The sequence below is a fragment of the Pipistrellus kuhlii genome, unplaced genomic scaffold, assembly GCF_014108245.1.
Source record: "Pipistrellus kuhlii isolate mPipKuh1 unplaced genomic scaffold, mPipKuh1.p scaffold_m20_p_11, whole genome shotgun sequence".
Lineage (NCBI taxonomy): Eukaryota > Metazoa > Chordata > Mammalia > Chiroptera > Vespertilionidae > Pipistrellus > Pipistrellus kuhlii.
This window is the reverse complement of record NW_023425416.1, coordinates 33,920,461-33,942,399: the sequence shown is the minus strand read 5'-3', so window position 1 is coordinate 33,942,399 and position 21,939 is coordinate 33,920,461. Positions and strand designations below refer to the sequence as shown.

General features: G+C 39.7%; 1 protein-coding gene across 3 annotated transcripts in view; it reads right to left on the bottom strand.

The window, feature by feature from the left end:
- Positions 1 to 327: 327 nt before the first annotated feature.
- Positions 328 to 21,939, bottom strand: part of KAT2B (lysine acetyltransferase 2B) — an 88,104-nt gene continuing 66,492 nt past the window's right edge. For all 3 annotated transcript variants that reach the window (XM_036431590.2, XM_045579320.1, XM_045579319.1), the window contains 10 exons: positions 20,093 to 20,229; positions 19,324 to 19,532; positions 17,972 to 18,098; positions 12,787 to 12,897; positions 10,133 to 10,276; positions 6,897 to 7,011; positions 5,144 to 5,180; positions 4,820 to 4,883; positions 4,637 to 4,721; positions 328 to 648 (listed from right to left, as the gene is read on the bottom strand). In XM_036431590.2, coding sequence (XP_036287483.1) covers positions 455 to 648; positions 4,637 to 4,721; positions 4,820 to 4,883; positions 5,144 to 5,180; positions 6,897 to 7,011; positions 10,133 to 10,276; positions 12,787 to 12,897; positions 17,972 to 18,098; positions 19,324 to 19,532; positions 20,093 to 20,229 — 1,223 coding nt within the window. In that variant the 3' untranslated portion in view covers positions 328 to 454. The remainder of the gene's footprint in view (positions 649 to 4,636; positions 4,722 to 4,819; positions 4,884 to 5,143; positions 5,181 to 6,896; positions 7,012 to 10,132; positions 10,277 to 12,786; positions 12,898 to 17,971; positions 18,099 to 19,323; positions 19,533 to 20,092; positions 20,230 to 21,939) is intronic.

Genomic DNA, 21,939 nt, shown 5'->3' with positions numbered 1-21,939 from the left:
CATATCCCTTCCTTAAGAATCCTTCAAAAAAAAAATAAAAATAAACTCTCACATTCCATTAGAAAAAAAATGGAAACATTCATGGTCTGAATTTTCTGGATTCCCCCAAATTTTGGTACGATGTGCAATTTCCTCATATACAGGTTTTGAGGAAATCCCTGATCATCTACTACTGAATATTCAGCTAATGGACATGCCATAGAAAATTGACATTAATAGTAGTAAATAGATTAAAGTCTATTTCATAAAATAACAATGTTCTATGACTTCCCATTTAAATATATATCTGAAAAGCTAAGAGGATGTTTTTGTTTTTGTTTTTTCCCCCCAAAGTGCTAAATAATACATTTACAAGTATCTTCAACACATTATGTCCAATTTTCTGTAAAACTAAACCACCTTGCTTTAGGCACTCTGCTTGATGAATTTCTAAGAAGGGGGGGGGGGGGGGAAATCACTTGTCAATTAACCCGGCTTCCTTAATCTTACTGAAGAAGAATTTCTCCAGGATATTGGCACATTTGTAGTATTCACTCTCAGGAGGGTTGTACTCTTTGCAGTTGGTGAAGACTCGCTGTAAATCTGCCATGAATAATTTCTTAGACACGTAGTACCTATTCTTGAGGCGTTCACTCATGGTTTTCAGATCTGCACAGGAAAAGAAAACAGATTAGCAATCTGTGACCCCTTTTGAACACTAGCTGACAGAAGTGAGACTGGGAAGGAAATCTCTCATATCTTTCATCACTTTGATTACATTTTTACCAGCCTGATGCCTTGAAGAGGAATCCATATGATCAGGGAAAACAGTTCTTAAACCTACGTTCTTTCTTCTGTGAGAGTTTCTTGAATAAAATCACAGCATTTTAACATGGAAGGGACCATTATTAGTCATCTGGCCCACTCCCCTATTCAGCACAAGAAGCTAAGTAGATTAGCAGCAATAAGCATGATGAACTGACTACTGTCAGCTATTCATTCAGCTTTATACAGAAGAGGCTTTATCTACATGGAGTAAGACAGGCGGAACATGTGTATTGAACCTTTCATTGCGCAAAACAGAGTGAGCTTGTCTCACGAAAGTCACAGTTGTCTTGGTGTTGCAGAGACAGAACTAAGAGAAACTGATCATAAATACATCTGCAAATAAATACACCAGTGACCTTTCAGGTAAAATGGCTCAAATGAATTTAGTTTCATGCTCCATCAATGGCATAAGAATGGCAAACATAATCATCTACTTTCTAAAGCAAACAGGTCTCCTAAGACTATGGCATAAATGAACACGGTGCTTCATCTAAACTTACAAAAATACAATGGGGCTTCATTAATCCCTGATCTCAGGACTGATTTAGAGAATTCCATGCAGATTAGAAGATGCTAATATCTTCCACTTAATAACGTGAACTTACTAACATCGCTCACTTGTAGGTTCCTAGTTGTCTCTAAGTGTGGTTCTATCATTAAAATTTATATTAACACAGAAAAATAAGACAAATTCACTGAAGAAATACTTCTGAATATCAATCATCCAAGTTCCCATTATATTATCAAATTTTCCAGAGGGAAAGAAGCTTATAATCAAATACACTATGCTGATCATTTAATAAGATAGATAAATTTATGTGCAACATCACCAAACTGAGAGAAGTTCATTTTCATCAAAATCCTAAATCTACCACAAAGAAAAAATGGGAAATATCTGCTTTTGCTTATTTCTTTTGACTCGATGTTATCGCATCAGAGTTCAATTTTCAATTTTCTTTCTTCTCTGATGGAAACAGTTTGGAGAATGAGGGGGAAAAAAAGTATTAAGACACACAAAGGTTCAGCAAACATCCCACTAAATGTCATCTTAGTGTGATCGAACAGATAAAGATATCTTCTGGTTTAAGAAAGAAAGAGCAGTTAAATTGTGCCTCGCTAGATAAAATTAGATGTTTACCTTTCTTCCAACTAAATACCTACCACTTAAGTTATGCTGCCAGACATAATGTTTTACAAGAGATGTTTAACCAAAAGAATAAAAGGGAGGAAAGACAATGAAACCTCACAGAAACAAATTTATCTAAAAGCTTTTCAAATTATTTTTTGGGAGGGATAGGGTAGATAAGAAGAGATGAAAAGAGCCTAAAATATAAAAGAAACAAAACAAGAACCACAGAAGTGTTGGGCCTTTCTGAATAATTATAACCAATTCTGCATATTTCCACATTTCCCTTCTATTCCAAAGTGACGATAGCATCTTTCTCTAGCCTTTTTAGATTATTTCAGTTGACCAAACAGCATAAGTTAAAAAAGAAGGTAGATAGCCGAGACCGGTTTGGCTCAGTGGATAGAGCGTCGGCCTGCAGACTGAAAGGTCCCAGGTTCGATTCCAGTCAAGGGCATGTACCTTTGGTTGTGGGCACATCCCCAATAGGGGGTGTGCAAGAGGCAGCTAATCGATGATTCTCTCTCATCGATGTTTCTAACTCTCTATCCCTCTCTCTTCCTCTTTGTAAAATATCAATAAAATATATTTTTTTTAAAAAGAAGAAGATAGTTAAACCTTAGTAATTCCAAACATGGAGATACCATTCATTTCCCCCACCAACTTGGGCATTCTTGATAAATCCAAAAACTCTGCCTAACAACCCATGTGTGATAAGAAGATATGCTTGGGTCAGACTATTCTGCCAATGGTCCTTCAATAAAACAGGTTAGATCTCCTTCACACGGAAGAAAAGAGTTTTTTAGGGAACAGAGGAAAGAGAAGAAATGTTTTAGGGAATAGCCGAGAAGGTAATGAGGAAAAGTAAAATTACTGACTTGGTCTTAAACACATGACCATCTTAGAGGAAAAGACTGCATATTTTGCCCACCATCTAAATGCATCCCAACAAAATTACTGTGGCTCCACTAAAGAGACCGTTTGCTCTTTTCATTGACTTTGTCCAGCACACACTTTAGCCCACCCCTGGTCTTACTCAATGTGGTCAGTTTCCTCCTCCTGAGCATTCAGCTATACACACAAGTAGTGATCAATTTGGAGGGTCTCGCATCCTTCTCAGACTTGGCCAAGCAAAAGCCATCCCAGAAAGCGGGCTGTGAGCAGACTGATGACAGGCAAGCCTGCTAGACCTACCACTAACGGTCTGCAGAGCACACATGGATGGGCTGGAAGAAAACTATTCTCTGCAAATGCATACAGCCTCCCATGAAGGTTTCCCAAAAGAAGGTTCCCCATCCCGAAGATGGGGGTGCAAAGGTCAGTTAAATTTTGAAATGTAGCTGAAACCGGTTTGGCTCAGTGGTAGAGCATCGGTCTGCGGACTGAAGGATCCCGGGTTCGATTCCGGTCAAGGGCATGTACCTTGGTTGCGGGCACATCCCCGGTAGGGGGTGTGCAAGAGGCAGCTGGTCGATGTTTCTCTCTCATCGACGTTTCTGACTCTCTATCTCTCTCCCTTCTTCTCTGTAAAAAATCAATAAAATATATTTTTTTAAAAATTTTTTTGAAATGTACACAAAGGGGTTTAACGTATTATTTTACGTCATGGAAAAATATTAATTCCCAAATCACCTTTTCATTCGGAACTCAAGACTCAGTCAACCCTCACTTTGGTTTTTCATGTACAGGAATACACAGAAGCAAGGCAGAGAGAGATATAAAAAAAAAAAAAAAAAAAAAAAGAAAGAAAGAAAGAAAAGCATATGGGTTCACGTCTACTTTAAGGAGTAGAGACTACTGAAATCATTGCCAGCATTATTTAAAATACGCATGTGAAAACGAATGCTACAGAAAACATCTATAAATAACTCTGTTATCAGGGAGCTACTGGGTCCCTTTAACTCTTCCTTTCACATTTCAATCCTTTCTTAGCACCAGAAATAGATGACAGGTAGAAAAGGGACAGAAGGCCCAGGCTCTCTCCAAAAAAAAATGGCCACACAACCGGCTGAAAAGAGAACATTTCAGCTGGCTGTCTGTCATCTGCATGACACCAAATTGGTTTAATTTGGGGGTTCTCAATCATTCCTTTTAGTAGGCTGCAGGCACAGTAGCAATTTCCACGGGTCTACATTTCTAGTGGTGTTTTTTGTTTGTTTGGTTTTGGATGTGGGACAAAGCTTAAAATAGAAGTATAAAGAGGGACATTAATAGTACCCATCAAGAGCATGAAAAATCAAGGACTGTACTAACTAGGATTTCTCCCTCTGAAAGAAGAGCAAACAGCTTCACCTAACTTCTCTTGTACTGTCTTCAAAAATTCTCAGACTCAAACGTTATCAAGAGGACAATCTGATGTTTATCCATTTGCAACGGGTAGAAGATCAGTGAGGTTATGTCCAAATAGCCAGCTTTGTATCTAGTGCCATCCACAGCCCCCACCTGGGCTTCTGCGTCTACAGTGTTGGTGTGTGGGCCCTCAGACAGCTGCACAACGTCTCTCATGAACACAGCCACCCACTCCTCCTTTGCCATTGTGTTCTGACATCGCTGCCCTCCCCGGGTACATGGGGAACCCACCGCCCACCACACACACCCTACCCTAAGACAGAAGAGTACAAATTAACCTCAGTAAGCATGTGTCCCCCACACCACCATCCAGAGAGCTTTACATCTATTCTTAGAAAATGTTAATGGCATTACCCATGGGGAACCTTATAACTTCATAATATCCCGGAGCTTCTGTTCTCTTCACGGGTTCCATGAAGGGCCAAGCGCTTTGATGGCTCTTGGGGAAAGAAAAAAAAAAAGAAAAGTAAAGTATCTAATACAGAAATGTCATGTGAGAAATCAAAATATTGGCATGAGGTGAATGAAAACGCCCACCTTCACCTGCTGGAGGATGCTCTTGAGTGTGCTGTAGAGCTGGTCAGAGTCTTTGGGCTCTTTACTTGAAAGGAAAAGAGTGAACAACAGGGAACAACAATTAGTTTCTTACCCTCTTGCCAGGTGATTCCTATTCAGCTCGTTTTTACAAAAACAAACAAACAAAAACTGGATTCATTCCTGATTTTTTTTTTTTTTTTTTAATGAAAACTGAAACCTAACAATTGTATTGGTGCCCATTTTCTCTAAGTTGCCGGGGGGATGAAGTGAGGGGGAATGGGGGGGAATCACTTCCATTATTATCTTCTCACCCATCACACTTACCTTTTTTCTTTTCCACTCTGTTTCCAGCCTGTCTCTCCTGTATGTCAACGAAATAAACACTGAATGAGAACTGCTTTTGGCAAGAGAATATCAGTTAACACTTAACAAAAATGCAATAAATTACAGCCATGCCTTAAGAAATCTGTTCCTGGGAAGACATTGAAATTAACTGCAGTTCGTTACTTTCTAATATGGCTCGCTGTGCAAAACATTTCCAAGATTAACAACACTGCTCAATACGTTTTGTAAAGAGGGAACTCCAACCTTTCAAAGAAAATCATAGAAATTACAAATACCCAGTACTGTGGGTATGTGTATTTTTTTAAACTCTAACTCAATTTTTGCCATCACCGTGTGAAAGAGTGAGGCTGTTATTTTAGGTCAGAACAAAGTCTGTCCTGGTCTCTGTTTTACTTGGCACCTGCTTATAAAGCAAGACAGTTTAGTGTAGCAGAAAGAAAACATAGTCTAGAGACCAGTAGGCCTGGAGTTGATTTCTTTCTTTTTTTTTTTCTTCCTAATATAGTTTTATTGGTTTGGAGGAGAAACATCAATGATGAGAGAGATTTATTGATTGGCTGACTCCTGCAAGCCCCACACTGTGGATCGAGCCCACAATGCGAGCATGTACCCTAACTGGGAATCAAACAGTGACCTCCTGGTTCATGGGTCAACACTCAACCACTAAGCCACACCAGCTGGTCTGGAGTTGATTTCTTCGTTCCTCCTTGAAAGCTGACTTACCCTAGATAAGTTATTTAACCTTTGGGCTCTCAATGTATCAATCTATAAAACAGAACTCTAAAAATTAGGTGATATTATCCCATAGAAGAATGCCTGGCACACATTGGCATTCAGTGATATGGTTGCTATTATTAATTAGGATAAGATGGGGAAGTACAATTTCTGGGTCTGGCAGGGAAAGCAAGATGTGCTGTAGAGTAGGTTTTGTAACGAAGAAATATATATGAATCACATCGTGAAAAAAACAAATAATGTGGCTTTTTTTAGTTTGCATGATTTTGTTTTGCTTTATAAATCTTCAATAGACCAGAAGTCCCTGGACTTGAACTACATGAAAGTGCTAATATTTGATCTACCAAAAGAACTACTTTGTATATTTTAACTCACTACAACTCACTGCTAACATACTCTCCAATAAGAACCTTCAGAAAAACTGTTGTAAAATAGGGAACGGGAATCAAAATATGTGATTTCTAATCATCCTTTCTAGAAGTTTGCAAACACTCATCTACCCAAGCACAGATCTATGAAGATTGCAACCATTGATGGCAATGAGATATGGTGAGAACAGCAAGCTGTTTGGAGGAGACAGGAAATGGGCTGCTCCTCAGTCTGCCAGTTACCGGCCATGCGCCATATAAGGTCAAAGGACTTAACCAGCCTGAGGCTGAATTTCTCCATTTATGAAAAAGCAGAAGCCCCTACTTTCAAGGTCACCTGTGGGTAGTGCCTAGCACTGCGCCACAAAGAGCAGGCTCTCGGTACAGGATGGCCATTAACAGCTACAACAAGGGGTCATCTAAGCTCTCTTTGGTTTGTTTGCAATTTGAAGTAGAGAAAAGATATCAAAGGAAAGCATCGGCTGCCTTCTTAAAATACTAGAAATAGCATAGATGGAGAAGGGCAGGGCAAAAAGCTTTTTAAAGGACTACACTCTGGTAATACTTTCCAACCCTCCTGGTGGCATTTCCAAAAGATTTTGCTTTTAAAAGAAGATCTATATACATACTAATTCCAGGAATGCTTTCTATCGGAATCTGCCGAACTCCGTCTTTAAAACATGAAAGTCCAGGGTAGACTTTTCGAATCTGGGCTTGCTTTCTTTCTATCAGCTTTTTGATGATCTGAAAAGCACAGGAAGGAAACGTGGTCAGTGGCAGAAGTCCATGGCTCCTGGGGGCCAAGTCAGCCAACCTCCGGAGCCATTCCCCTAGCAAAATCAAGTCTTTAGGAAACAAAAGAGGAGAAGAAGGTGGATTCTATTCAGTAGGAAAGTCATGAAAACAGTCTATAATATCATGTCCATGTAGTATCACTCACACAATCTCTTCAGTAGTCGACCCCTCGGGAAAGTCGAATTGAGAGAACACACTAACCCCAGTGCCCACCGTCCTCTTTCGCATCAGAGCCAAGTCCTTCACAAAGCAGCTGAGATCCGCTACCCACACCAGCGTGCGAACCTCTTCATATCCATGACTAGGAACTGTTCCTTCGGACTAAAGTTCCCAAAACCTGGGAGGGTGTCCTTACTACCCGAATTTTTCAAGGCTTGAGCCTCAACCTATGCTGTTTGCATGAAAAAAAGCAGCTCTAAAGTCTGTTTAAGGCATCACAACCAGGATGGGACGATTTTGAGAGAGGTGTTTGTTTTATAAATAGTTCCTAAGGTACTGAGGTAGTAATTAGTTCTAAAATAATTCCCAAAAGAAGAAAACATTAAAAAAAAAAAAAATCCCACAAAGCCATCTCTGATGACACAGGGCCCCTATGGATGCCACCATTCCCCTGGAGTCCACATTCAAGAAGCAGTACATGCCGAAACTGGTTTGGCTCAGTGGATAGAGTGTCAGCCTGCGAACTGGAAGGTCCCAGGTTCAACTCCGGTCAAGGGCATGTACCTTGGTTGCAGGCACATTCCCAGTGGGGTGTATGCAGGAGGCAGCTGATTGATGTTTCTCTCTCATCATCAATGTTTCTAACTTTCTATCCCTTTCTCTTCCTCTCTGTAAAAAAATCAATAAAATAAAATAAAATAAAGAAGCAGTACGCCTCTCTCCACTTTGTGCCACCTGTCCAACAGTACTGGATTTCTCTAACCACACCTACAATTTGACCAGCTAGAAAAGACCACCCTATATTTCTGGTTTGCATGGCTCCCACCATTAGTCCCTATCCTCCACAGGGGAATTTCAAAGTTGGAATAAAAGACACGTGTAAAAATCATTTGATTTCAGCCAAAACCGGTTTGGCTCAGTGGATAGAGTGTCAGCCTGCGGACTGAAAGGTCCTGGGTTCGATTCTGGTCAAGGGCATGTACCTTGGTTGCAGGCACATCCCCAGTGGGGGATCTGCAAGAGGCAGCTGATTGATGACTAAAAAAAAAAAATCATTTTATTTCAGTGGAAGAAGGTACCTGTGAATCCAAATATTTTACTATGGTGACCTCAGATCTCTTCTTTTAAAAGAACTAGGTTAACAACTCCACGCTTCATCATCCATCCACTCAACAGTGTGTGTTAGACAAGGCTGGCAGCAGAGAAGGAAGGTGAGCAGAGAAGGATAAAAGGTCCAAGAGAAGTGAAAGAGGAAGGATGAAGGAGTTTTATCTTCTAACACGCTGACTGCTTTTGTTAGCTCTGTGCTTATGGCTTTCCCCTTCCTGGAGGAAGAGCCAGCAGTCTAGACGATGTGAATTTGGAGACCCAGCCAGGGGAATCCTGCTCTCAGCTTAGAGGGACCTGGGAGATGAATTGGGCTGCTGGGAGGCATGAGGAATGAGCAGCTAACAGCAGTCTGATGGCTTTCCTTGGCCAGCAGCCTCCAATGCTGAACAATGAGCTGCTGAATTCAGACCTGCTCACTAAGCCCCAAAGAGAACAATGAAGAAAGCCAGCTCTTCAGAGACAGAGAGAGGAGCCTGCTGTGATTTTATTAACTCTCCCAGTAGCCTATGTGGAATTCTCCCTTAGGCTGACATTTTGACAAAAAAAAACAACAACAAAAAACAACAACAACAAAGGTTGTTTTTCTTTTCTAGCTTAGTAAAAGACGAAAACAAAACAAGAAAACACTGTTTGCTCACTTCCCTAAGAAGCATAAGAACACATCTGAGCCACTTTAAATAAAAGGAAAATATTTATGGAGCAGCTACTATGCACCGGACACTGTGTAATTGGTGATATAATAATTAATAACTGAGATTAAAGGAAATTAGTAGAAACCAGAAGAAAAAGATAGACTGAAGACAGAAGAACTTCTAAAAGTTACGTCTGGAGAAAAGAGCACTAAAAATGAATAACGGAAGTGTAAAGTGGGGGTGGGGAGGCGGGAATGGGTCAGAAGAAGTAATAGGAGGAAAAGGAGGACCTATGTAATACTTTCAACAATAAAGGCTGGGGTGTGGGGGGGAGAAGCATAAAGTGGAATTCAACAGAATGACACAGCTGCAAACTCCGAGTTTTTGAATCCAACAAACTAGAGGAGCAAAGAGCCGATCCTGGCCTTACCACACCAAGTTCATTCATTTATTAAATGGCCTCTGTGCTCTCCCAAAGTATGCTCTTTTTGCATTCCTTTTGCTGTCTTAGAGATATAAAATTGCTACGGAGTCAAATTATCAATCTTTCCCTTTACTGCTTCTCTTTCAGTTCATATGCAAAAAAGACTTCACCCCAATATTAGATAACAAGTTAGTTAATACCTGGAAATGTAGCCTTCAGAATTTGCAATGTGAGAGGAGAGATGAAAGCATGCTAAAGTAAATGACTGTGTAAGACGACGAATAATTGCAATGAATGGATCAGACTAGTGCTGGAGACATTCAAGGAAGGAATTAGAGCGAAGGCTGAAGTGGTTCCATTTAGGTCAGGAGAGGGAGGGGGGCAAAGGACGAAGACCTCAAGCAAGAGGGTTAAAGCATCAGTAACGGGCTCTGGAGAGTAGTTTAGAGAAGAAAACAACGACGTAAGTTTGGGGGAAATGCTTGAGACCAGAACGTAAAAAACCTTGAAGGTGAAGTGAAGATGACTCATCATGTTTAACAAGTTTTGTGTTTTTATAACAATTGAACAACAGCTGATGCTCTCAGGAACGGTAACCTAGAGGAGACAGACCAAGGATCTAGACAAGCCACAGCAAACTGAGGTGATGATGGCCAGTAAACCCGTTTACACTGAGCCCAGTGATATGCAACTCACCCCACTGAGACCTGCCTGTACAGAGGAACACGAGTCAGTCTGTGCTTACCTCCTTCTGCTTCTTAATGATGACAGAAAATTCTGTGTATGGGATCTGGGGATTTAGCTCACATCCCATTAAAGTGGCTCCTTCATAGTCCTTGATGTAGCCGACATATTTGGCTTTAGGTATTTTAATTTCTTTGGAGAAACCCTGCAAAGCAAATAATAAATTCATTCAAGTGGGCATTGTGCACCAAGTATATATTGAGTGCTAACTGCTGGGAACTGTGTTGGCATTAATATATGTTTCTTTCAAGTTCTCATCATATTATTATGGAAAGGAAGAGCATGAAACCCTTTCAGGAAGATCAAAAAATCAAACATGCAGCCCTAGCTGGTTTGACTCAGTGGATAGAGCGTCAGCCTGCAAACTGAGGGGATCCAGGTTTGATTCCAGTCAAGGGCACATACGTTGGTTGCAGGCTGCTCCCCTGCCCGGGCCCTGGTCAGGGTAGGAGCAGGAGGCAACCAATCAATGTGTTTCTCTCACATCAATGTTTCTCTCTGTCTTTCCCTCTCTCTTCCACTCTCTCAAAAAAAGTCAATGGAAAAATATCCTTGTTTGAGGATTATCAACAAAAACGAACACAAAAATCAAACATGCAAATAGAAAACAAGACATTAAAAAATAATTCTAGTAAAACACAATCATACTAACAAGTGGTGTGTTTTTTTGTTTTTGTGTGTGTGTGTGTGTGTGTGTGTGTGTGTGTGTGTGTGTGTTTTTAATAGAAATGAGTATTAAGTAAAAATAAGGTTTAGCTGAAACCGGTTTGGCTCAGTGGACAGAGCATCAGCCTGCGGACTGAAAGGTCCCAGGTTTGATTCCAGTTAAGGGCACGTACCTTGGTTGTGGGCACATCCCCAGTAGGGGGTGTGCAGGAGGCAGCTGACCGATGTTTCTAGCTCTCTATCTGTCTCCCTTCCTCTCTGTAATAAATCAATAAAATATTAAATAATAATAATAATAATAATAATAATAATAATGTCTAATTTTGCATTAAATTGCACAAATTCTCCCAAAGTGGGGGTGAGGGCCTCTACGATCTTAACAAATCAACAACTAGCATTGACCCAAAGTCTGAAAGAAAAGCTTATCAAAAAAATATAGCCATTAAGATTCTGAAGTTAAAAAAATGATACCCCGACTTTTCAGGCAAAAAACTTTCAGACCATCACAATGTGCAGTTGTGTCAGTGACATTAATGCTTTGCAACATATTCATTTACATGCCTTAAGCTGTAATAACATAGTGCCACAGTGTATGTATTCATATATTTATAATATAAGCATAATTTTCCTTACAGTGCCTATTTCAGTTTTCCTGCAGAAAATTACTTGGGCTTCAGAACTATCACTGGCAGTTTCCTGCCTTCTCTTCCAGCAAAAACTTATTTTCCAAACAATTATTGCCACCGTCTTCAAAGGGGGCTCCAGGCAAGTCATTTAAGGATCATGGCTGAGATCTCATGCTGTGCAATGTACTTACAACCTAGGAAAGCGGACTCTTAAGCCCTCCATGAAACAATCCCACTGAGTCTGTCAGGTAAATTTAATTACAAAAGCCACAAACGCATCCCCCAAAATGAGAAAAATAGATATACAGGCCATTAATTACCTGACGTTGGAAGAGGGGATGCTTTCTATTCATATAATATATTTTAAAGAAGTTAATAGACATGTTTTAAAGTCTTTAAAATTGGGTAAAGAAAAAGCTAGAACAATGTTAAAACATGACATGCAAGAGGAAATCAAAATAGAAGGTTAAACTTCCTGACTCGATTCCGGTCAAGGGCATATACCTTGGTTTCGGGCACATCCCCAGTGGGGGGTGTGCAAGAGGCAGCTGAATGATATTGCTAACTCTCTATTCCTTTCCCTTCCTCTCTGTAAAAATCAATAATTTAAAAAAATCAATTATTTTTTATTTATTTTTTTACAGAGAGGAAGGGAGCAGGATAGAGAGTTAGCAACATCAATCAGCTGCCTCTTGCACATCCCCCCACTGGGGATGTGCCCACAACCAAGGTACATGCCCTTGACCGGAATCGAACCTGGGACCTTTCAGTCCGAGGGCCGATGCTCTATCCACTGAGCCAAACCAGATTGGGCAATAAAATATATACATTTTTTAAATGTACAGGGATTATAAAGCACTGTGAAAATAAGTGTGCAGCCAAAGAATAATTCTTAAAAAGCCAATCTAAAACCTCTGATAAGGACTGAGGGCAACCCATCTCCCAGCCTGCCATGCACAATGGAACCAGAATTATCTGGAGCTCTTCCTATGCATGAGAATGTCCTCTCTGCTATTAAGAGAAGCTTTCCACAGACTGAATCCATGTCTCTCAATATCAGGATATCTCGACTTGCCTACCCTGGGATAAGATACCATAATTTAGAAGGACAGGATGCAATATTATATTTCACTCAGAGATGACATTCATTCACTCTACAAGTATTTATCTAGTATGTACTACATGCTGGTCATACCCTCCGAATCCAGTTTGAACCTTACTTAAGGCTTATAAAATAAATGTATGTCCTTATAAGCAGAACACATTGAATGGGGCAAAGGAAAGATTTAATTGGAATGAAGGCTACCTGAGCGCATATTTTAAAAAGGAATGACAAAGCAGTGTTGCACAGTGAAAAACGTACCTGTTTCTTGAAATATCCGATTGCATATTCGTCTGCATATGTGAGGAAGTTCAGGATGTCGTGTTTTATGTGAAATTCTTTCAAATGATTCATCAGGTGTGTTCCATAGCCCTGTGTGGAAGGAAGTTAGTATACAGACAAATATATCAGGTTCTGAAGAAAAAATAAGTCCTACAAATTCATCAGGAAATACTGGTCAGTTTAGGAATCTGTACTTTGATATATTTTACCAATATAATACTAACATATTTTCTTGCATTTCTGCATATTGAACCAAAACATTCAAAATCCTTAAAATGAGATATAGTCATTACTTAGAAATACAAGTTTCTGGTCCTTTGAGAAATAACACACAAAGGCTATAAGCTTCAAGTTCAACGCTAAAGTTACTTGCTGAATATTAATACAGAAGTTTGAGGAGTAAATAAGGATTCGGCATTTCTGCTTATCCTCAAAGTACTTGCGGACCTCAAAGGAAAGGAGCAATGTAAACAAGCAGCGCTAATCTTTGCTGGAATGTTAACTAATCCGAGCGTTTCCTGTGTAGTGCAAATCAGCAGTTCTTCAACTGCATCATCTTAGACACTGGATGGCAGCTTGGTCTATCCAAACAAGGTCCTAGAAGCCCAGAATCTTCTGAGAGAGCCAGAAGATATTAGAAAGTAACTAAAGCGAGTGAACAATGTTAAAAAAAAAAAAAAATGAATGATTAAAATATGAAAAACAAAATGCAATTGCTAGGTTTCTCAGTGCTGAATAAAACGTACAGGAAATCTATAAATTTAAGATGAATGTTTCAGAACCTAATAAAAAGAAAAAGAGATTAAATCCCAGCATCTAGACACAAATATGTTCACATGAGCATTTTAGAACTCAGTGACACACTTTTATAAATTAAAAAAAACCCTCAAATGTGCTAATAGGTATGATCTCATGCAACTGCCCCAGGCGAGAAGGACCTCTGGCAGCCATCTGGTCTACCTCTACCAATGTTAGGCTAAGTCTCCTGGTAATTATTCTCCTACTGACATTACCCAAGGACATTTTACATTTTACATTTTACAAAAAGATCACATTACTGGCACACTGTGAGTCCAAATAAAATGCAACTAAAAGGATGAATGAAATCCCTCTCTCCTTGAGGGCAAGAGTTAAATGGGAAAGATGAATATATAAACACACAATCAGAGCATAGAGCTGTACTGTTCAATATGGCAGCTACTAGCCACAAACAGCTTCTGAGCAACTGAAACCTGGCCAGTCCAAGTTGAGATGTACCGGAGTGTAAAAGACGCATCAGGAAAAAAATTCTCGTTAATAGCGATGTATACCTATCATGTTTTTTTGTTTGTTTGTTTGTTTTTAAAGTGTTATCTTAGTGGATTTTATTTTTTTTATTTATTTTTTTAAACATATTTTATTGATTTTGTACAGAGAGGAAGGGAGAGAGATAGAGAGTTAGAAACATCAATGAGAGAGAGAGTCATCGATCAGCTGCCTCTTGCACACCCCCTACTGGGGATATGCCCGCAACCAAGGTACATGCCCTTGACCGGAATCGAACCCGGGACCTTTCAGTCCCCAAGCCGACGCTCTATCCATTGAGCCAAACCGGTCTCGGCACCTATCATATGTTGAAATGACATTATTATGGACATAGCACGTTAAATGGAAAATATGAAAATTAGTTTTACCTGTTTAATTTTACTTTTTAAAAATATAGAGCCCCCAACCAGTTTGGCTCAGTGTAGAGTGTCGACCTTAGGACCGAAGGGTTCGATTCCCGTCAAAGGCACATGCCCAGGTTCCCAGCTCCTCCCCAGCCCAGGCTCTGGTTGGGGAATATGCAGGAGGCAACCAATTGATGTGTTTCTCTCACATCAATATTTCTGTCTTTTCCCTCTCCCTAAATACCAATGAAAAAAAGATCCTTGGGTGAGGATTTAATAAAAATAAACATATAGATACCAGAAATTTTAAAATTACATGTGTGGCTTGCATTTGAAGCTCACAATATATTTCTACTGGAGGCTCGGTGCAGAAAGTCGTGCCTGGATAGGGTCCCTAGTGGCTGCCAGCTGCCGACTGGGGCCTTCCTTCACTCCATGCCACCCTTGTGGTTAGCACACATCATAGCAAGCGATCGAACTTCCAGTTGGTCAAACTCCAGGGGGTCCAACTTTGCATATTAGGCTTTTATATATAGATTATATATATATATATAGATTGCACAGCATTGATACAGAGTAATGTCTAGAGATTAGAAAATATGTTTTCTGGTAAAATTCACTTTAACATAGATGTGGTTGATGAAAGAGAGCTAGGCTTTTGTTGTATATACCATCTATCTTGTAAGGAATTAACAGAGCTATAAATGTCCCCCCCCTCCTTCACCCATAATCCAATGATTTGCACAAGAACAGCAGTAATTTTTCTTTTGTAAACAGCTTCTCAAAACCTGCATAAGATATGTTTCATCAGTGGTCACCTCTCCAAAGAAATTTTCCATAATCCAAGTTGCTTGGGAGCATGGGCAGTGTCTTTGAACTCGAATCCTCTCTAGCACTGTGACTGGCATTAGTGGTAGCTCAGACATTTATTTGGTTAAAGAAGCATTGCCAACACTAAGCTATTAGAAGCAAATGTTTAGATTTCCACCCCACAACTATTTCCCTTGTTTGAATGCCTTTATTTTGAGTTGCCACCAAAAGGATTCTTTTCCAAATCTGCCTGGTAACTTCAGTGTTTATTTAAATACTTATTATAGTAAACAAGTATTAGGCATGTAACTTTCCAATTGCACATGATATCAAATCCAAATAATTCTCAGTTGAGGAGACAGCCTCAAACCAGGTGAGGAATGTCTCAAAAATTATCTTGTGTGTGCTTTGAGCAAGATAAATTCACATGCAAATCCTACTTCGAGCATCCGCAGGAATTTGGTGGTAAGCATAATACTCCAAAATGAGTGGACACAAATTCTAAAAAGTATCATTTAGCCAAGATTTTTAATGTATTAAAGAAACATTTAAAACCACTTATGAACACTCTGTTTTCACAAAAGCACTGGCTTCTACCACACTCGTCCTTTCTATCCAGTTTTAAGAGAATAACCTTTTTTCTTCTTTCCTAAAACTATCGTTAGAAGTCACAAAAAGTGATTTTATTTTCTAGTTCTTCCTACGAGTTTGTGATGTTTGGCCATCTTCCTTCATGTTTTTAGAAAATTACATGGTTTGAGAGAAAAAAATAAAGTGCCCTTCTGGAAAGTAGTAAGACAAAGCATCCAATTCATATTAAATACCTTTAGTTTCCCTCTGGTATCCCTAAAAGTGTCCAAGTCAACCTTAATCAACCTTTCCAAACAAGGTAGTTGGTGTAGCTTTCTTTGAAAACAAAAATTATGCAATCTTTTTTTTCTGGCATTATAAATCAGGGACTCATTTGCCAGCTCCTCTCCCTACAAAAAGCCAACAAATTTTTCTTTTTAAGTAAGTTCCTAAACTCTGGACATTTGGAAATTGTTTCTCCCTTTGGCTAGAGGTAAATAAATAAAAAACTTTAAAAAAGGAATGGAAACAACAACAGCACCATCTAAAGACACACAGTCAGAACTTCTTGAAAAAGAACCAGAGATCATTTTCAAGCAAATCTGAGCCCTCACTTTTCCGATCAAAATGACAAATATAAGACTAATGCATTTTGCCCTTTGATGCTTAATACCCTGGGCTAAAAGCAAAAAGCCCCATTTGTGCTTTGTGAGTAGAAATAACCTCAGTGGCTATAATTGGCACTGTGAGCAGAGTAAGGCTGCTAATGAAAGCAAAGGTACCCAGAGTACTAGCCGTAGCCTTCAAGCAGAGCATGATTGCTTCTAGAGACTTCTTTTTGTTTTCTGCCAATGGCATTGTTTCTTTATAGCTGCACTGTCCAATACAGGAACCGCAGTCCACCTGTGCCCAGGTAGCATCTGAAATGTGGCTATAGTCTGAGCCAAGACAAGCTATTAGTGTAAAATACACACTTGATCAAGGAGCCTTAGTACAAAACAAAGCATGAAGACTGTCTCACTCATAATTCTTCATAGCATTGAGTAGCTTTGCAATAACAATGCTTTGGATATACTGGGTAAGATGAAATATATTTTAAAAATTAACTTGACTTCCTTTTCAATGTGGCTGCTAGAATACGTAAAATCACAGGTATGCCTCACATTTGCCCAGCACGCTATATTTCACTGGACAACATTGCCTCAGACCTTGGCTGATTTTTCTCAGCAGCCATCTAATCCTGAGCTGCTTATCTTTCCACCACCCGCCAAACATTTGCATGATATTCTCTAGGGCCCCCCAAATACCAAGTGAATAATCTTCTAAAGACACATTTCCTGCCTCCATTTCCCTAAGGGCAGCAGAATAGAATACAATCTAACCTAGATCAGAGCTCTTACTGCCCATGGAGAGTCTAGTTTATTCCAGTCAGGCTGAGATACCAACCGTGATATCAGTAAAACAGCCAGAGTTCCTGGGGAGAAAGGGACCTAGGCCAAGAATAATCGGGAAAGCGCATTAGTCACACACACACACCACCCCCTAAAAACACTATATTCCAAACCCAGCATGAATACTTCTGAAACGTAGCCATGAATTTCAACATTTTCACAGCTTCCCTTGTGGAATTTCTTTAGTTCCTGCTCCTGGTGAGGGACAAAGTCATAAGAAATCTCTCTGAAGTGTAAGCCACCTAAATCATATTCCTAATCCACATCACACCATATCCTTGCTGATGGTTCCCTGACTCCAATTGTGTGTGTGTGTGTGTGTGTGTGTGTGTGTGTGTGTGTGATGAATCCATGAGTAAATTAACCATGAATACTATGATATATTTTCAGTCATCCTTCACTTGCCACAGACTATACCTGAGTTGCATTTGGGGCTGTGCAGTGGCCCTGTACTTTGTCCTAAGGTCCAACAGAGCCTTGATAGAAGCACACCTGTTGGTATGTGGAACACTTATTCACCTCAGGCACATACCCGTGCACTCATGGGGTAGGATGCTTCTCAGAGAGTCCTGAACTCCACTTTGAACCTAATCTGGACAGGGTCCAGAGCCCTTTCCAATCACTGCAGTTTTCGTGAGAAATACCACGTTCTGTTTTTCTTCTAAGACCTTGGGTGACCCTTACCTTGACTTGCTCATTTGATGTTACGGCACAGAAAACAATCTCTGTGAATCCTTGGGATGGAAACATCCGGAAACAGATACCACCAATAACACGGCCATCTTTAATTAAAGCAAGGGTTTTGTGTTTCCTGAAAAAATAAGATTGTATCAGTTTTACCTATCTTGGTTATATAAACATACTTTTGAGGGGGTGTTCCTTATTAACCAACCAGGAAGGAGGGGGCAGTGTTTTCCTTGCGTTTCTATGGAAACCTCCTTTATCTAGTCACCATCACATCAGGCCATTCTTAAATGTGGACTTTTAGAGCAAGCTTTCCTGTACAAGTCTTCATCAGAGATTCCACCAGAACAAAATGCTCTGAGGTTTACAAATAAAGAACAGAGTGCATGTTTCAGTACGGGAACAGGGGCCCAGGGTTGGGGGCTAGGGAGAGAGCACAAAGTCATGACCAAAGTGGCATCTGTTTCTGAAGATTAGTCTTATTCAGAAATATTACGGATACATTAAAGAAAATAATACAACTTGTACAAAATGTACAACTTGCAAACCTTACATTATAGAACCCTGTCTGACCTCCTCTCTGACTAAAATGTCATTCTAATTGTCATATGCATAAATCATAGTCCACACAGGCTATTGGGTATATAAGTGAAAGTACATTCACAATTGAGAAGTTTAGGTGCTGAGGTTTTTTTTTTAAAAAAGGAATGAATTTTCAAAGTAAACTTGTCTGATATCCCAATAATTTTCCCAGACCCAGGCAACCATGATACCTAGGTAAGGCACCCAAATCAAGAATGTTTTGACTCTTGCCAAAACCGGTTTGGCTCAGAGGTAGAGCGTCAGTCTGCTGACTGAAAGGTCCCAGGTTCGATTCCGGTCAAGGGCATGTACCTTGGTTGAGGGTACATCCCCGGTAGGGGGTGTACAAGAGGCAGCTGATCGATGTTTCTCTCTCATTGACGTTTCTAGCTCTCTGTCCCTCTCTCCTCCTCTCTGTAAAAAATCAATAAAATATATTTTTAAAAAAATGTTTTGACTCTTAAGAAATTGGGGCATCTTCTTAGTGTTTATGTTCTTTCATTGCTACAAGGAATGAAGCATGGATAGTCACCAGCAACTTAAAACACAAAGCTTCATTATTATTAACAACAACAAAAAATTGTGAATTGTTGAAAAATTAATTTTAATGCCTTAGACGAGGAAATTAACTTCATGGATCCCTGAATCCACAGCGTGACGAGAGGCAGCAGGATTCACTGGTTGCCTATGGCTGACTTTCACTTTCTGAGTAGTTCCTCTTTTGTTTAAAAAGGGAGTAAGAAGAGAAGGAAGAGCGAAGCACCACTTACGGGTCGAAGACAAGCCGTGTGATGTACTCTTTGGGCATTCGGGGCAGCTGATGGGAGAACACGTTCTGCAGACCCACCAGCCACATCAGGATCTTCTTGTTGGGTTTCTGGTTCAGGGAGTTGCCGACCACGTGAAATTCAATCACACCCCTGCGCTCCTCCATCCTTGCTGCCTCATCCCTGGCCGAATGTGCTGACAGAAGATTGTTCTGGGGTGCGGGAGACAGGAAAAAATTACACAGAGCTCTTCTCTTAAGAGAATGGAGACAGGCCCTATCCAGTTTTGCTCAGTGGATAGCACATCTGCCTACAGACTGAAGGGTCCCAGGTTCGATTCCAGTCAAGGGCATATTCCCCAGTTGTGGGCTCGATCCCCAGTGGGGGTCGTGCAGGAGGCAGCCAATCAATGACTCTCTCTCATCATTGATGTTTCTATCTTTTTTTAAAAAATCAAGAGGGACGAAGTGGGGGGAAGACAAGACAACATTTATAGTTTAAATTTTTCAAGATAGAAAGTTGAGGGAAGAGAAATGACTTGAACTGTGTGAGATTATTAGTAAGTTTCCCTATGATGTGATATTCATCAAGGGGAAAATCACCTCTCCACCTAGCCTTTCCTGCCCTTCCCTACCCTGACCGCCAAGTTAAATGCAAACCAGTGTAGCGTAGCATGCTAATTCTCAGTGATTCTATCCCCATTTCGGACAGCTGGAGCGGCTAGGAGAGCAGAAGAGGTCTACCAGCTGGCTGCCAGGTTTACCCCGCTGACCTCTGGTCCAACCATCACTGCAGGGTCCGTGATGGTAGACATGACTTCATGGATTAATTCCATTGGAATATCTCCCATTACTCGGGGTTTCTTGGCCTCCTCCAAAACATGAGAGTCATTCATTTTCCTCTTTTCTCCTGTGATGATCAAAATAAAAGGGGAAACAATGGGTTGTTTTAAACACAAAGCAGATAACACATGTTGACCAATCCAACCAATTTTCTAATAACACTAATAGGTATGAAAGTCATATCTCCATTTACCTAGAGAAGAGGTGGCAATAGGAGGTGGAAAAAGCAGGAAGAGCTGGGACCGGTTTGGCTCAATGGATAGAGCGTCGGCTTGGGGACTGAAAGGTCCTAGGTTCCATTCCGGTCAAGGGCATGTATCTCGGTTGCGGGAATATCCCCAGTAGGGGGTGTGCAAGAGGCAGCTGATCGATGACTCTCTCTCATCGATGTTTCTGACTCTCTATCTCTCTCCCTTCCTCTCTGTACAAAATGAATAAAATATATTAAAAAACAAACAAAAAAACTATAAGCTTTAATTGTATCTTAAAATAAGATGTGTTATTCTATCATTTAAAAAAAAAAAAAAACAGGAAGAATGTCACAATTACTGCCATCCATAGACCCATTCTGAACACTTACTATTTTATATGATAATTTTAACTTGATATATGAATTATTAAAGCATACATTATTTCATTTGTAAATGCAAGGAATTACGCTAGTTATCATTCATAATTAACCTCTAATTTAGTCCCTTTGTGGTCAGAGAACATACATAGTCCATGTAATAACAAAATAGCAAAAAAAGTTGAAACTTGCTTTATGGCCTAAAGGATAACCAATTATTTATAAATGCATAGTGTCTTCTTGAAATAAATGTGTATTTTCCAATTTTTAAGAGCAATGATCTCTACATGTCCATTAGATTAAGTTTGTTGATCATGTTTTCAGGACTCCTACATTGTTACTGACAACTTTGTCTGATTGATCTATGAATTATTCAGAGATGTTCTTTTGCTTTCAACTATTGGTTGATTTATTTCTCCTTGTAGTTCTGTTAATTCTCTCTTATATGTATGTATAAATGTATTTGTATATGTGTGTGTATGTATATTATGCCTGTATATATTTGAAATATACTAGTGAAATGGTGTAGTTTTTTTTGGTTGTGAAATTAATTTTTTCATTCTTTATCTCTCACAATGCTTTTTTGCCTTAAAATGATGGCTGACAACATGAGCAGGGCCATTCTCAACGGGTCACATGCTGGGAAAGGCCAGGCAGAGACAAGGAAAACGTTCTCCCATTTAGAGCGTATGGTGTCTTTTTGTTTTGTTTTTTTCTACTAGCATATGTGCAGGGGGGTTTTTTATATCATAGTCTGTATTTATTTTTATTTTTTTAATTTTTTTTCCCCATAGCAACATTTTTATTTTAAACGTGTCTCTTAATATTACATTTGACTTATTAGTAACTTTTAAATCTAGTAACCTACAGTGAGAAAATACTTCTCCATCATTTTTTTTTATTATTTTTTTAATATTTTTTTTATTAAATTATTATTTTTGTACATATACCCTGGCCCTCCCCCCCATACATACCCTCCCTCCCAGAGTTTTGTGTCCATTGGTTGTACTTATATGCATGTATACAAGTCCTTTGGTTGATCTCTTATCTCCCCAAGATCTCCCCAACCTCCCCGCTGTAATTTGACAGTCTGCTTGTTGCTTTACTGTCTCTATATCTATCTTTTGGTTCTTCAGTTTATAATGTTCTTTAACATCCATAAATAAGTGAGGTCATGTGGTGTCTCTCTCTTTCATTGACTGGCTTGTT